Below are 17,980 nucleotides of genomic sequence, written 5' to 3'. Positions count from 1 at the left end.
CGTTGATTCAGGTGAAGCTCACAATATGGGCAATGATCATTTCTAATAACTTCACACGACGTGTAAATAAAATTAAAGCAAGAAAGGGATAGAGGGGAAAAAATAAAATTAAAGCATATTACATTAGAGAACAGGTCGAAGTTGAGCAGGATAATCCAAGGGTCAACAAAGATTACAACAAGCGAAACGCGTGATAAACTAGATCACTAACTCATCCTAATTAATCATTAATCTTAATAATTAAGTCCTACAATCACAAGACTTAATCTACTTTCTAATTCACACACACCTCTTGCTACCTGGTTGACACTTTTCAGCCGGCCATTTCTCCTCTATAAGGTCAAGCTGCAAAGTATTCTACATTCCTTATTCTACTAGTCATACAACACACGGCGCTGAAACTACAACGGGTTCCTGCCCTATAGACTCGAATAAAGTTAAGAAAAACAACATCCGCTGATCATGCCTACTGCACAAATTAGTGAAAAGGCCTGCCTCGAGTTTTACCAAACCGTTCACTTCCATGGCATGCTTGACATGCCTTGCGGGTTATTGTTATTGCAGGTTCCTGTGCTCTGGTTAAGCGGACTTCCAGGCCCGCCTGAAGATTCACTGAGAGTTCCACGTGACTGGGAGCTACTTGCCCCTGTTGGCCCACTGCCCGGATCAAACTTCGGTGCTACAGATGAAGGCTCCATTTGGTTTGCCGTCTTTGATTCTTTCCGACCATCTGCAGCAAAACTTCCGACTACCACCTGCAATGGATTGGGAATCCCCAAAATCACTGATTCTATTATGGAAAATAAAATATGGCTCGTACTATGTCTAGATTCAAAATTTATAAACCCACACGTCATGGAAAATCTTCCAACATGCTCCATTTCCTTCAACTATTAATTTTCACATAACAAGTACAAACTAAAAATAAAACATACCTGAACAGGGCAGGCAGCAGTCAGAAGACCTGCCACACCCCCACCTAAAACTCGGCCATCTGGGCCAGATAACGACACACTTAAGCCCCCAGTTCTACTCCGTTGACCACCAATTTCAGATAGAAGAAACGAGCCTGAGAGTGACAGAATTTCAAACCTCCCCTGCATATGAAAATTCATATGATAAAACGGAATTAGCAGGAGAGAACTCATAGGTAGAAATTATACAAACGATGAACCCAATCCCCATGGTAATTACCAAATGATTAACAGAAATTTAATGATAATTACTCATGGAAAAACAATAACTTTGGCGTTTAACTCAATTTTGTGACGAATTGTGACACATACTGAATCTTACATCTGACTGAAGAGCAAACAAGCTTTTAATTACATGCTCCTAGAGGGGAACCCAGATAGTAACTATTTCATTAATTTAAACCTTCGGTGTTCCAAAGTTCTCAAACCAAACTTAAATAATCATGTCAGAACATGGCGACATAAACTCATCAGTATAGGCGTAGTCATGTATCGTAACATAAACACAACTGTTCCGAGAGAGACTTGGAATATTAATCCACAGTAAATGCTCCCAGAGAACAGCTATTGAGGCCCAGCATACAACAAAACTGTATGAAAAAGTCAACGTATCATATGTAAAGGTTCAACTTGGATACAAGGAAGGGCCAACAGACAAGACAAAGCAATCTTACAAACCTCATATGTTACAGTTCCACCAGATGTGGCCGGTTGGCGAAGAGTCACATTAGAGATGGCTCCAGTTGCAGACAAGATGCAAACAGCTCTAGGACCATTCTGAGAGAATGACATTATTTTTGACCATACATCCTGAAAGGTTAAATGCATCAAAATTTAAATTCAATATAGTGTAATCAACTAGAAAAATGACGAGTATGCCATCCAAACAATAAAGCAGGTGCGCATGTAAAATTAGCGACATTCAATCATATTAGCTGCTAGCTCACTGATGATGAGCTCTTGAGGTGGGATCTGACCATGACATGGCAAATGATACCCTCAGGAGAACTTTGTGATTAAAGTTCTAAATTCCCAGAAAATTGTGAAGGAAAGCATAATACTCCGATGGCCCAATTACTCCCTAAATAGTAAATCTAGATGTTCAGTTCCTATGTTATGCAAATTTAAGAAACCGGAATTATTTGAATTTGGAACTAAATATTTGAATTAAATGTACCAAGCATTGCCAACCATTGGAACTAAATATCGTTAATTGCAACAGACGAAGCAGTCAGAACTTCAGTTGACAGAAAAAAGGAGCTTAACAAGATTCAGTGAGTGATAAATCACACATGCATTTACCGTATCGAAGGACATGCATAATCAGTCAAATAAAGAAGTTCATAATAAGAAAGAGATCAGCTACTCAGGATATAGAGAACATGGAAACTGTAAGGACAAGAACTAGTTTAAAGTCGCAGAGAGATATATTATGCAATCAAATAAAATTTCTAGCTCAAAAACTACTCAGACTAAGCATGGATGCATTGATGATCAACCAGGGAATACGAAAACAAAGTTATTAAAGAAAGAAAAGGGCAAGTAGAAACCTCCCCAGCTTTTACAGTGATAACATGTGGCGTAAATCCAAATCCCGGAGATCCTACAAACAGTAAAACAAAGTAAACCATAGTACAGTAATCATTATATAGTTATTTGCAGCGAAAAAGCAACATTAAAATTGGCCTTAGAAAGGGAAACATTAAAACAAGATCCATAGCCACTGGATGCATGCATCTATAAGTTATATAATGAACCAGTAAAACAAATTTTGTTTAGTTGACAATACAGCAATCCAGGGCAGATAAGTAAATTTGATATATAAGAATCTCAAGCATACCACCTTTGTTGTACCCCTTTCTATTTATTAAAGGCCATCCGCAAATATATCCCTTATTATTAAATCCATTCATTTGCTGTCAGAAACCCAAACGGGAACAACTTCCAGATTTCCATACAGATGATATTAAGTAAAAAATTACAAAAAAGTACATACAACTAAGTTTTTTCGTATCTGGATACATAAAACCAAGTCAAAGCCACTGTAAAGTTGGCTGAAACCCCAACCTACGTCACAGAAAATTTGCCAAACAAAAATAATAACAATATCAAAGACCCAGAACAAAGCAGATTCCAAACGCACCCCAGCACTAAAACAAAATAAAATATAAGATTCATAGGATATAAATAAAACCCAATTGAATTTAAAATTTTAAGAATTTAAGAATTTAGAATGGAAAAGGAAGGAAAGGATACCCAAAGCATCCAGTTGTTGCTTCTTGGAAGAACCAGGTGGTCTGCCTCTTGATTTCTTGGTGGAAGTGGAAGTGGGTGGTGGTGAGGCAGAACCTCCTCCAGGAGGGGCAGGGGCAGGAGGGAGAGGAGGAGGAGAAAATGCTCCACCACTGGGCTGGGTGACGGTCACAGGCGGGGCTGATGGTGATAGAGCCAATGCCATTGTGCCATCTGGCCCATACTTCCTGGGCCTCCCTCTCTTCTTCTTCATAGGCTCAGTACCCGTGTTCATGTTAAGCCCAGCAGCAGCAGCAGGGGCCATAACTGCAGCCTCTCCGGCGCCCCCCGGCACAACAGCACCTCCGCCGGAAGCGGCGGCTGAGGACTGATAAGCAGGTGAGGTGGCGGCGGCGACAGGTTTGTAGAGAGCGGAGCCGCCGTCAGGACTGAAGTTCAACCGCATGCTCTGAATGGCGGACTGTGACTGAAGAGTACTTTTCTGCAGAAACGGCTCCCTACTAGTCATCACTCCCGTCTCAGATCCTGACATTTTTTCTTTTTTCTTTTAATTTAATTTTTTTTATATATTCGCAATTTTCACTGGTACTAAAATTCCATCAAACCAAAACTCCTGAAACACAATTAAAAAAGAAAAAGAAAAAGCAGATCAGTACAAAGAAATTTACCATTTTCTTATCACCACAATTTACAAACCCTAATCTACATTATACACACTAAATGAATAAATAAATAAATAAAAACTTTTCTTTCAAACAGAAATTGTTATTCAATTTATCTGAATTTTTCAAGAACAGTAAAACAAAAATGAAAACCAAAGCAGAAGCAGAAGAAGAAGATGGTGTTAGATTCCAAGTAAGCTCATTCTGCCAAAAGTATCTAAACCCTAACCCTGACAGCAACTACCCACCAATCTGGGAGTAAAAACCAAAAGCCCAACTTAATTTACACAACCAACAACAAACCCTAATAACTTCCAGAATTACATGACCTGGAAAAAAAATTACATTTGCTTTTTTTTTCAAGTATCAGAACAGATCAAGCAAAATATTTTAACATTAAAGCTTAAACGAAACAAAATTCAGCATTTTACTTCCACCAACGAACAATTTGTTTTTTAGAAAAATAAGATATATTTTTTGCCAATTTACAGTGAAAGAATCATTAAGAAAATACAGTGAAAATAAAGGAAAATAAAAAAATAAGCCCAAAAAATACGTTCGACTTACCAATAATTCAGAAAAATTACGGCGACGCGCAAATTCTAGGGTTCCGGACCGAAAACACAGAGGGGCTCCGAAGCCCTTTTTCTAAGAAATGCGAGAAATCTGAATATTTGGTTATATTTTAATTCGGATATTTTTTATTTTCTTTTTATTTCGTGCCTTTTCCTCTACGGACTTTTATTAGAAATTAGTCACTTGCACACGCCAAAACGTGTGTCAATTGATCTTTTATTTTTATGTTAAATTATATATTTTTATTTTTAAATTAAAATATTTTTTCCTTATTTCAAATAATAGTAATAAAATAAAGATTATTTCCAACTTTTGAATTAATATTTAAAAATTCAATATATACTAAAACTGAAAAACAACTGAAATGCTGTTCATAAGCACAATGTTCGTTCAATTTTGCCCTCACATACTTAACCAAATTTCGATTTTGTCCCTCGGATTTCTTTTTTATTTTATTTTTCTTCCTTCTCCCCTCTTTCGCTTCCCTCTCGCTCGATCCTTTTTGCTTTTGGTCATTCTTTATCTCCTCCTTCGCCAAACCACAATGCCGTTTCTTCTCATCGTCGACGTCCCCCACCTCGGCGACCTCGCCATCACCCGACGAGCTTCCTTTCACCGTCTCGACAGCGCACCTCACCCAGCTCGATTCACTAACTCTGAGGAAGACTCTCAGAAATCCAAAAGAAAAAAATTAGCTTGGTTTTGATCTCTTAATTTGGGTTGTGTAGATTTGGTTTGATCTCTTAATTTGTGTTGTGCAAATTTTGTTTGAACTAATTTGGGTTGGGCAGCGGAAGCAAATAATTATTTGAATGAATTAATTTAGCTTGGTTCGTGCATATTTCGTTTGAATTAATGTGGATTATAGATATTTCGTTTGAACCGACTGTCACTAGATTTTGTTTGAAATTAATTTGGGTATTTTCAAAGGAACGAATGTTAGTTGGTGGCTGTCATGAGATCATGGATTTTTCTTTATTTATTTATTGGTAATATTTATACTTCCTAAGATTTGGATTTATGTTTGGTAGTTTTCTGATTCATGTTTGTATTTTGATTTTTGAATTGCAATTTGTAGGTATGTGAATCGTAAGTTTAGCATTTCAAGGCATATAGGATACGAACTTTATGTTGATAAATAGTTAGGTGGGATTAGAGGAGACAGTTGGTGAAGGAAATTGGGATTGAATTTGGTTCGCAGCGAATCAAGTCGTTTTTAGTGAAACCCTTTTCTTGGTTTGCTTATACTTTTCATTGGAAAGGTTTTTACTATTTTTATGTGTGAGTTCAATTGTTTAGATTTACCCAAATCATATATTGCAAGGCGGCTTCCTTATAGTTTGTGTTAGGCTAACTATTTGAACTGTCTACCAAATCTTTTGCATGTAAATAGTATGTACGTACACATCAATTATTATCTTTTGTATGAAAATAGTACTTTATACAAAAAATTTATATGATTTTTAATCTTGCAGCATCGCGTGGGTATCATTTGCCAGTTTTAATTTAAATACAATTTGCTGCTTCAATGGTGTTGGGTAAAACTTTTAGCCCTAAATTATTAAGGAATGAAATTTATGCTAAATTATGTCCATTAAAGTACTTTAAAAAAAAAAAATTAGGTAGGCCATCATAATTTAACTTTATGAATGTTTTAAAGTAATGTTTAATTTTAAAACATTTAGATTTCGATAAATAATGAAAAATTACTAAATTGATTTTTTTTAGTACGACGATATATTTTACACTCAGGGAATGGTGAGTTGATTAAGTCACACAATACGCAGCTTAATTTGACATCAAATTAGGTCATCTACAATATTTGAATCTAAGACCCCTTACTTACAAATTAAGAGTAATACCACTAGACATATGTATTGAGTGGCAAAGAGACTATTTTTAGAAACAAAGTGTTGCACTTCGCCGTTGATTAACTTTTGGACCGTTAGATTTTATTTTTTTTACCTTTAGATTTGATCACATTTGATATCACCCCTTGAATTCAATGTACTTATAAATTCAAAATTTAAAATTAAATACTTTTTAATCTGAGTTGTTAGAGCATCCAACGGTCCAAGAATCTATGACGTTCAATCAAAATAAAGCAATCAGGATTGCACATGGGTAGTGAAAACACCTTCATGCTGGGCCCCACTTCCCCTCAACGTTGTCCCCTTTTCCTTGCATTTGGCACGTTTTCTTGCTTTTAGCGCGTCAATCTTTTGCACTCTCTCTTTGTCTAAGTGCGTCTATGCACACATTGGGTCAGACTTTTATAACTAAGCATCTTTCTTGGGTTAAATTTGCCAAAAAATTAAAAAAAAAAATCAAATTTTAATCCAAAATTTATTTTTGGCCGAAAGTTGGAGCAACCTGGGGGGTTAACATCTAAATTTTAGGTTTGGTGAATTTGTTTGAAAATTATTATTTTAGACGTAACTAATTAATTTTTTTAAATTTTAAAGTTCTAATTAAGAAAAAGACAAAATTTAATATTTTGAATATTTTATTATTTTTGTCCTTTCCCTTAATATACAGAGAAGCAAGTAAAAGCCAAGGCCTAATTTGCAGTTTTGCATTCGTACAAAAATAAATAAATAATTTAATTTGCATTTACTCTCCAACGCCTTCATTGCCATCTGCTTTTTCTTTGGTTGACCATCCATCAATTCCTTTTGAAATTGAAATATTTGTTTACTGCCTACGTGGTCCTTCAAATCAAGCGAGTATCTTGCATTTCTTGCACTCCACTATCAACTCTCAACCTATTTGGATGTCTTCTTTTTTTCTTTTTTCTTTTTTTTTATTTGTTGGCAAATGTGACTTCATCAACAACCCAACATCTATACAAAATAGGAGGCTCAATTACAAGTCCAGGACAAAATAAAAATAAGACCTCCAAGCAAAACAAAGCCCAAACAGGAAACAAAAAATGAAAAACTAATGGAAACACCCTAGAAAACTTTCATTTAACCATAAGAACAAATAATTTTAAAAATGGCAAGGTTGCCCTTGAAAACCTTTTGACAGAAAAAGGCAAAACTATCCCAATCTCCAACATCCATTGAAAGGCACATGCTCTTCATCAAAGCAAATACAAATGACAAAGTTATGGGCTCCAGGAAACAAGCTGACACACCCCGATCGAGATCAGGACATGCTGACTTTCACGTGGAAGTGACGTAACTATGTGCACAGTGCGGAAGCTAATAAATAATAATAAAAGTACGAAAAAAAAAAAAACCAGCTATGCACAACGTAAGAACATACATGTGCAAGCGTAAGTGAAAAACAAATTCAGAGCACGGAAGACCTAATGCAGTCCGAGAGAAACAATACTACATAGACACACCCAAAGGTGGTCCTACACTGGTGATAATCTGTCAGATATGCAGGGGAAATCCTCTGGGGAGCCACCAAAATTGCTAGCCAACTAGAACCTGGAGGGGCGCAAAACAAAAAGCGTGAGTGGGCAAAAACAAAGCTTTCCAAAAACCATTTCATAAACAAAGTTCTAACCCCTTGCCATAAAACCTGTATACTTCCCAGAAATATAATATACATATATATAAATCATGCTCGGAAATATGCCATGTCAAATGCCTCTAAATAGAATGCAAGTGCTCAGGAAATGTCAAATCAATGCCATGTAATCTGTCAGCCAGAGTCACCTAACGTGACTTGTACGGCTGAATCTAGAGCTCAAATATCCATCTCACTAAATATACCTGCACACGAGTCGGAACCACCTAAAGTGTTTTGTACGATAGGACTGGGTGTAATATAAGTACGCTCAAGTGCTACGATCACGTGAAGGCTGGACGAATAATCGCGGGTCACCTACGAGTCGGAACCACCTAAAGTGGTCTATACGACAGGACTGTGCACCTAACTTGGATCCAAGATGAGCGTGTGGTGCGGGAGGTGAACTTCACGTGAAGGATTGTGACCAACTCTGGGTGGGAGCACTAACACCGGGGGTGCAGGTTATGAGCTCTCTATGCATCTCAAATCACTACTGAACATAAGCATAAACCATACTCACCTGGCACTTATCTGTGCGCCCACAACACCAACATACAGATATATATATATATATATATATATATGCTACTAATAATGGATAAACAAACGGCAAACATAATGCATGGCATATAAATGTATAAACGTTTCCATTCACTTTCTGGGAAAAACGTAAGTATATAGGTATATACGGAAAACCAAAAGCCCACTCACTGATATGTAGAAGGGTCGTAACCCCCTTACCTCGAGTGACCGCGCTCGTCCTCGGGATAGGTCTCACCTATATGCGTAACAACTATAAAAACGTTAATTTTAAAGTACATAACCAACATCACGAAATAACTTCTCATACAATACTCAAATGGGGTGTATGAATACACCAACGTGATCTACTTAACCTCAGGAACATCCCCATATTTTTAGAAAATTTTTCCAACGCCGCACGCGCCGGCCAAGGCACGGCCACACACGCCGCCCACGCGCAGGCACGTGCCTGGCACACTGACGGCGTCAGTTAATGCCGTCAGGAATATTCTGTTAAATCTAACTGATGCTGTTAACGCCGTTAGGAATATTCCGTCCAAACTGACGGAATATTCCGTCATCTTCTCCGGCCAAACTCCGTCGCCGTCGCTGGCGCTGGAAAACCGGGAAATTTTTAAAACCTTGTATCTTCGTTTTTCAACCAAATTTCACAAAATTGGTACCAAAATGAAGCTTACAACAAGAGGAACAAATCCATACCACTTTCAAGCACTAAAACCCACTGAATCTCGCCAGGAACACCACCAACTCTGGCCAAACTTGTAACTCACGATCCCGACGTCCAAAACCTTTAAACGAACCACCCTGAGCCTCCTAAGGACCTCACCAAGCTTCCTACAAGCTTGAAATTTCCAAAAACGCAAGAATTAACATGTGCATGAACAGTGACCAAATCGGGGGATCCCGAGTTCGACGTGAAAACGAAGGTATCCTTACTTGAAATGGGTATGGTTGAACTTCTAAGGACCTCACGAGCACGAATATGTAATTTATTTCCTCGATCTGTGAAGGGTTCAATGGTTTTGGGTGTCGTCCGTACAAAAAGAATAGGAAAAGGAGAGAAAGAGAGCTCGGGACAGGGCAGAGGGAATAGGGGAGATGGGTGATGATGATGATGGATGTGTGGCTGGGATGCAACCAACCAAAAACCCAAAACAACCACACAAACAACAATTATCCATTAGGGGCAAAACCGTCATTTCACTCATACGGTTCGAAAAATCCGGAACGGGCTGTCACACAAGCCATGCACAAGTTGACATGCAAAAAGAGGCAACCAAATTCACATGCAGTCATCAAAACAAGGCAAAAGAAGACAAATAAGTTAGACCACATTTCAGAAACAGTGCTGACAATTTCAGCAACAGTAGAAGCAAAGTGACAAATGACAAGTACCAAAGATACGTCTACACCATTCATTTGTAAAGAATTTTAATACCATAGTATTCTCATTCAGTATATATAAGGGGAATTCCATTCATTGTAAGGACACACCTCAACACCAAATACACACCATACACACACCATATACTCACACCATTCTTCAATCTTCATACACTCAAGCATCTGTAGCCTTCTTAGCATCCTTTGTAAACACTTTTCTTTGTAAACATTTTATATATCAATAAAAGTTCAAGTATACAGATTCAACTAATCTCTAAGTCTTAAGTAAGTTTTCTTTCTTTTTAGTGTGTTTGTTTAATTAGACTTTTAGTCCAAAATAGGGAAACACTATTGTAGTTCTTTTATTAACCTGCCAAGACAATCATACTTTGTTCGAGCACTCTGTTATAGTTGAATGCATGCCATACAAATAACTGGACATTCACCAAGGTATCTCTAAGTTCTTCGTACTTCTGAGTTCAACCGTTAAGGCCTTATACATGCATTGTGAATGGCCGTCATACTAAAACATGTCAAGTTCCATATGCAAGGTTTTATGTCTAGTTGTTATAATGGTCATTCGACTATTTAACCGGGTTTGCTTAACGAATTTATTATCAGAGCCAAGTTTAGCATTTTAACAATATAATTATAATACTAAAGTACTTTGAGAATGGAAGTCATTAACACAACTGATATTACACTCTTTTATTTTGTATGAACAACATGTATTATTGTCCTTGTCTTGTCAACCACAATCACCAGGTATTTATTGTCCTAGACACCCAACTATAACTAGCATAAAGAGAAGATTAGCATATATATCCAAAAGAATTAGCAAGACTTTGAATAAGCAGAAGTTTTATCTTGGTTATCTTGAACATCCTTCATTTATTAGTAAATATAATAATACAGAAGTGCAACATAAAATTTTAGAAGAAAAAAGAGCAACATATCAAGTTTTAGGGACTTTGAGAGAAGAAAGAGAGTTTCCAAGAAACCAGTTAGCCGTAACTTTAGAGAAAGGTGGACTGTAGTTCATGATAAATTACCTTAATTTAGAAATTAGCGAACCACAAAAAAGAAAAATAACCTTATTCCAAAATAGTTTAGTTTGTTACTTTCCATTAAGGAAACGTAATCATAATTGCATAGTGAAGAAAATCCATAAGCCAATAATATTGTATATCTTATTATCAGTCAAGCAGAAAATATAAAATTAGAAAATAATAAGCATAATCAATTGTTAAACCAGTTGTTAGAGCATTTTCAGAAAAACTCCATAAAAACAATTAGACAAAATTTAGATTATATTACATCTCAGTTAGAAGATAATAATAAAAATATTCAAAGGTTTCCTAGCAAAAGAGAGATAAAAGAGATTATTAACCTCATAGATAGTAAGCCTAAGCAAGTAGAACTTAGATCATTAGAAATAGTTGAGCATTTAAAATTAGAAGTTCAAAAAATTCAATTAGTGCAAAAAAAGTTGAGTGAACAAGTTGATAAGTTGCATAATAAAACAGATAGATTATTAGTTTAATGACCGATTCTAGAACTGGTAGAAAATATATCCAAGTTTTGAAAGAAATTAGTAAGTTAGATAAAGAACCAATAGGTTTAACAGATTTTTCAACACAAGTAGCTAGTAGTAATATTCCCATTATGCAAAATCATTATTCAATTAGTTTTAAGTTTGACTAAAAAATTAGATCAAGTTGAAGAACAAATAGCAGAAATAAATCAAGTTTTACATAATGCATCTTCATCACTTCACAAACTTTGTTAGAAAAATTAGAGCATTTAAATTTAAGTACAAATAATCATATTAGAAGACCTAAGATAAATCATTTTGATAACAAAAAATGGAACTCTTTAGGAGAAAAGGAAAAGAAGTAGTTAGAGCTAAATATATTTATCCAAATAAAGAGGAAGCACAAAAATTTATTAGAAGAGGATTTGAGAAAACACAGAAAAATAAATATAATTTGTACCAATTAGGTTTATTTGAAAATAAAAGTAGAATTATAAATAATATCAGTCAATATGAAGTTAGTTGTATTGATAAAGAAGTTACACTTAATTTACTTAGTAAGGAAGCAGTTATGCATTTGAGAAAATCACATTTCAGTCAGATTCACAAAGGGACAAAATTAATTGCAATAGCAGGATTAACTAGAGCACAAGTAGACACAAAAGCTTTAATATAATATATGATGATAGATGAGATAATCACCAGCAAGCAGCAATAATAACATCTGAAGTAGACTTGAGTTCAAATTTAGCTATCATAGGATGTATTCCAAATTATGTTATGACAATAAACGAATTTAGTACATATAATAAAGTAAGCATAAGAACAAAAAATTATAATATGAAAGGAGAGTATAAAACTTTATATATTAGTTGAATGTATATTGGAAAAATGTCTAATAAATATAATCATAAGTTTAATTTTGAATTTCAAATTTTAGTTCAAACATTTGGTAGTAACTAGTAAGCATGTAAATATGATAGAAGCAAAACCCGTAGATAATAACTTTTTAGAAGGAACTCAGTGGACATTACCTAATTTACAAGTAGCAAAAAATAGACAATTAGATAGAGTACAAATATATGAAACTAGTACAAGTAAAGCAACAATTAGGTTTAGTAATTACAAGTACAGGTAAAGCAACAATTAGGTTTAATAATTACAAGGAATTAGAAAATATAGAAGAAGATGTGTGACAACCTGTTCCAAATTTTACGTTTTTATTTTATTTTAAAAGCGTGAATTTACGAAATTGCCCTAGACGTAAGGACTTTGACTTCCGTTGACCATCGACTTGAGAGATGTGGGACTTATTCTTTTAGCATATCCTCGTAGTACTCATTGGTACGAACGTATAGGCGAAAGCCGTTTGCGAGTCCGGATTATAACGGTATAGTTATGGACGTTTGAAATTGATTATTTAAATATTTGAATTCCCACCTTGTGGGATTAGTGGACCAATTAAATTAAAGGGACAAGGAACCAATTAGAAGAGAGAAGTGAAGCTTGCAGTCAATCAGAAAGAAAGAAGAAAAGAAAAGGAAAAAAAAAATGGGAAAGCTTCCCGTGCACCCATACCCGACATATGTGACCACCCATTTTCCAAGGCCGATTCCGGCCAACTCTGGTGGAGTTTTTCGATGCCACCACCACCAACTTGAAGCTCTCATTCCCCTCTACAAAACCCACCCAAGAACCACCTTGATTAACCATGGTATGGGGCGGTTTGAGGTCACAAAAGTTGACGAAAATCAATGGTGCTCTGGCCATCCTTTTCGATTTTCCGGCAAATCGGCAAAGCGATGGCCGATGCCACCACTTGGGCTTTGTAGCCCATCATCCCAGGAGCAAAACCCAACCAACCTTGACCCCGTTGGACCACCGTAGACGATGAATCGACGTCTTTTTGGCACCCACCGGCTTTGTGGGAAAAATTGACCATCTTCCATCCACTTTTGGACTTCGTGGCAGGTATGAAAGTTGCTCCGCTCACTGAGATCTTCATTTATGTGAAGTTTGAGGATTTTTGGAAATAGTTGGATTTTCCGACGAGTAGGGGCGGACGACCGCCACCCGCGGCGGCGCGTGGCCAGTGGACCGCCAATGCTATTTGTAGGCTATGTCAAATGTCTTGAATTCAGTTTTATCATTTGAATGACGTAGGTTGATAGTTGGAACCTAAATTTGTTACGATACGTTACTTGATAAAAATGTGAATCGATGATCCGACCGTTGGATCGTCACCAAAATTGGATATATTATAATACGTAATATTTAAAGATAATAGGAATTTATGGATCAGGAATCCGACTTACGGATCTTCCTGAATTGGATTTGTAAGTTAGTAAAATAAATGTTCACATCCACTTGTTTTAGGCAATTGATGGAGATCTGACTGTTGGATCGTAATGAAATTTTAATATGTTATTCTAGAAACATATTGTGGATCGTTGGGAGTTACAGATTGGAAATCTGATATGCGGATCTTCCGGGTCAAGTTATACAGGGTTGTAAACCCTACCGTCGATCTTTGATCGACAGTTGACTTGTGGTCAATGAGTCCCAAACTATTTTAGAATGTCGTTGAGGTTGTGTTTCATGTGAATTACGTATTCTTCGGATAAGAGTTATGAGATGTGATTTGATAATTAGTCACAAGGACCAATCATTCAGGACGCCTCGATGTGTGCGCTAGAGAATCATAGCGTGGGCTCCAGGTAAGTGGATTTTTCCTTTTTATCGTACATATTGTTGAGAGTTCTATCGACACTTTTAAATTGATTAGATATATTACTTTCATATATAATTATTGTGAATGCTTGAAGTACTATATGAACTACGAATGGCTTGATTCCTGTTTAGGGTACGTAGGCAGTCTAATGAGACGTTAGATGCAGCCATAAAATATTTGAGACAAAAGCCTTGCTTGGGAAATTGAGTAATGCGAAGGAAATTGGTAAATGCAAGTTTTAGTTTTATGAATTAGTTAGCTAAATTAGTGTTAATTGGGTCGTCATGGATAATTATCCTTGAAAATAAGTAGTTCAGAAGTAGGGCGTTATTGATTGTACACTTCACACCGTATTGTTTATAATTGAGAATGTTACGACATGGTTGAGTATTAGATTGCATCATGGTATTCAAAATGTATATTACTTGCATATAATTATTGGGAATGTTTTCAAGTGCAAAGGTGAACTCAGGACACCCAGGTAAGTTCAGGTGAGTTTATGGTATTAGTTGAATCGATTGAGTTATAGCATGACTACAGTTATGTGTTAGGCAACTTCGATACTGTCGTACTGGTTGCCATGAGTTCCACATGTTATATTGAGATGCATTGAGAGCTCATAAACCTGCACCCCGGTGTTAGTGCTCCCGCCCTTGGCCAGGGCACAGTCATTCACGTGATGTTTACCTCCCGCACCTTACGCTCACCTTGGATTCAAGGTAGATGCACAGTCATGTCATACAGACCACTTTAGGTGGTTCCGACTCGTAGGTGACCCGCGATTATTCGCCCAGTCTTCACGTGATCGTAGCACTTGAGCGTATTGATTTACACACAGTCCTGTCATACATACCACTTTAGGTGGTTCCGACTCGTGTGCAGGTATACTTATTGAGCTATTGGCTAGCCAGGATTGATGATATATGGATAAGTCGTACAGGTCACTATAGGTGACTCTGACTTATATGCTAGTCAGGATTGATGAGATATGGATAAGTCGTACAGGTCACTATAGGTGACTCCGACTTATATGCTAGCCATGATTGATGAGATATGAATAAGTCGTACATGTCACTATAGGTGACTCCGACTTATATGCTAGCCAGGATTGATGAGATATGGATAAGTCGTACAGGTCACTATAGGTGACTCCGACTTATATGCTAGCCATGATTGATGAGATATGGATAAGTTGTACATGTCATTTTAGATGACTCTGACTGATATATCACTTTGTATTGATTTAGTTCATTTGGCCTACTTATTAATGTATGGTGGAGTTGATGGCAAACCGTGGTTTTGGTCATTTCTGAGTATGGTTTGGATATATGTATATATGTTGTACTGTCTTATGGAAAACGATACAGGTTTTACATTTAGGGCATTACTTTTAGAGAGGTAATAACTTTGGGAAGCTTGGTTTTATTGCTTACTCACACCTTCTGTTTGGTGCCCTTCAGGTTTTAGCTGCTGAGTTTGTATCGATAAGAATCTATGGTGAATCTTAGTATTGATGGATATTTCTGAGGGTATGATTCTTACCCACACTACTGTACCTTACTTATGCTCTGACATCGCGTGTGAAATGGGTTCGCTCTCACTCATAGCGCACTCTGGTACTTAGACACTTTTAGATTCAAATTTATTCACTTTTTATACACTATCACATTTTATGGCTTCGTCACCTTCCAGGTGTCGGCCAGCACAGCTCGATTCGGGTCCAAGTGGACTTTCTGGGTCGAGGTGTGTCAAGATGAGAGTGAGAACAAAAATGAGAGTATTCATATGGCTTTTGATAATTTAGATATTAATTTAGTTGAGCAAAATTTTGATCATATTGTAGACAAACTTATAGAAGATATTGATCATTTAGATAAAGAACAATATTTAGAAAAATATAAGACATATGATTTAGAACTACATAGAATTTCAGATGAAGAGATGAAAAAATTAGTCTTAGAAATAGGAGTAGAACATATTTTAGGATCAAAAGAATATAATAATTTATTAGAATTGAAAGTAGAATGTAATCCAGCAGAAGAAAGTAGTACATCAGGAGTAGAAAATCCAGGATACACAGGTAGAACTGATAAACAATTTTTTAGACCAACAAATTAACAATATAAAGAACAAGATGGAGTAGATTACATAAAAGAAAGTATGATAAAACCACCTAGTAAAAATAGGATTCCATATTTGAGAGAATTAGAACAAATAAATATAGCAGGAAATATATTAAATTTAGATGATGTAGATCCACAAGAGTAGGAAAGAACAATTGAGAGATGGGAGAAATGTTGCGTACATGCAGCATTAATGTTAGATTTTAGTAATTCACAAAATATGTTAGATTACTTTGAGCATACTTTAGATGATTTAGTTTTTGATTATTTCCAATCATGGAAAATTCAAAATCTAGAACAACATCAGGTAGCTAAAACACATTTTAATATTGATGGTTTTGTTACTTTGATTAAGGAAGAGTTTTTAGATCATTATATGTTAGATAGCAAAAGCGAACACGAACAAATAAGAGCAATTAGAAATTTAGAACAATTACATTGTGATTTACAGTATATAGCTGAGTATACTACATATTTCTTTAAATATTTAGGAAAAACATGTAGAATTATTGATATTAATTTATTAGATACTTATATGACAAAAATAAAAGGGCCAATAGGTGAAAAGATTTGGAATGAATAACAAAAGCATCCAAAGAAAAACGATATTGCCATAGGACCTGAAATTCAACATGTATATGATATACTTAGACAAGAGTGTAGTCAAATAAAAGTTAAGAAACAAATTAGGAAGCAATTTTATATGAGTTGTAAAAATATAGATTTACAACAACAATATGGTTGCCATAAGAAAAATAAGTATAAGAAAATATACAAAAAGAAATATAGGTCATATAAACCCTACAAACAACAATAGACCTTCAAGAACATATAGGAAGAGAAAATATATTACAAAACAATTTAGGAAAAGAAGTGGTAAACCTTGGATTAAAAAATATACACAAAAAGATAAGAGTAGTTGTAAATGTTATTTATGTTGAGAGATTGGACACATTAGACCAAAATATCCAAAATTAGGAAAACAACTGAGAGAAAAAATATATTTGATGAAGTTGTTTAAGTTAGAAGAAGATGAAGATATTCAGTCAATATACAATTTAGATGATTTAAGTGATAATGAGAGTATTTATAGTATAGAAAGTATAAATATGATACATTCAGACTTGGAAGATTCAAGTAATTTAGACAGTGTTTTAGAAGAATATATGCGTGCATTCATAGAAGAACAACATGAAGAAGAGTATAAATATATAAATTTAGGTTGACCAAAAAAATGTTGTAAGTGTAGCAAGTTAGTTGCAAACAAATATTATAATACATATTCAATATTTGTGTGAAAAGTGTTATAGTAATAGGTTATTAGAAATTAATTTAGCAGAATCACAAGAAAATACTGAAATATTAGAAAATATTGTTTATAGTATAGAAAAGCCAAAAAATAGTTCTTTAATGACCATAAATTGTGAAATAGAAATAGTAAAAGAACACAAAATACAAACAACATCAATGATAAATATAGGAAGTACAAAGAGTGTAATAAGAGAAAAGTTAGTATCAGAAAAATGTAGACAAAAATTAGCAAAACCAGTGAAAATAACACAATTTGATGAGAGACCAGTTTATTTAACACAATGCATTAATAATGAGTTTATTAAAGTAGAAAAACAACAATTTAATTTACCATTAACATGTGTTTCACCAGTAGGATCATACCC

The 17,980-nt window shown here is 35.4% G+C and overlaps 1 protein-coding gene across 1 annotated transcript; it reads right to left on the bottom strand.

Annotated features, from left to right (window-relative positions):
• Positions 1-103: 103 nt before the first annotated feature.
• On the bottom strand, positions 104-4,613 carry LOC103961760 (AT-hook motif nuclear-localized protein 10). Its single transcript, XM_009374351.3, has 6 exons — positions 4,457-4,613; positions 3,231-3,840; positions 2,525-2,577; positions 1,653-1,784; positions 936-1,097; positions 104-755 (listed from the first exon to the last, which is right to left on the bottom strand). The coding sequence occupies exons 2-6, from the start codon at positions 3,757-3,759 to the stop codon at positions 516-518; spliced, it is 1,116 nt and encodes a 371-aa protein (XP_009372626.2). The 5' UTR covers positions 3,760-3,840; positions 4,457-4,613; the 3' UTR covers positions 104-515.
• Between the last annotated feature and the right edge of the window lie 13,367 nt (positions 4,614-17,980).

This window comes from the organism of the source record quoted next, unplaced genomic scaffold (assembly GCF_019419815.1).
Source record: "Pyrus x bretschneideri cultivar Hongxiangsu unplaced genomic scaffold, Pyrus_bretschneideri_v1 Contig76, whole genome shotgun sequence".
In the NCBI taxonomy this organism is placed as follows: Eukaryota; Viridiplantae; Streptophyta; class Magnoliopsida; order Rosales; family Rosaceae; genus Pyrus; species Pyrus x bretschneideri.
Note: the sequence above shows the minus strand (reverse complement) of the source record. Positions and strands in the feature narration are given on the sequence as shown.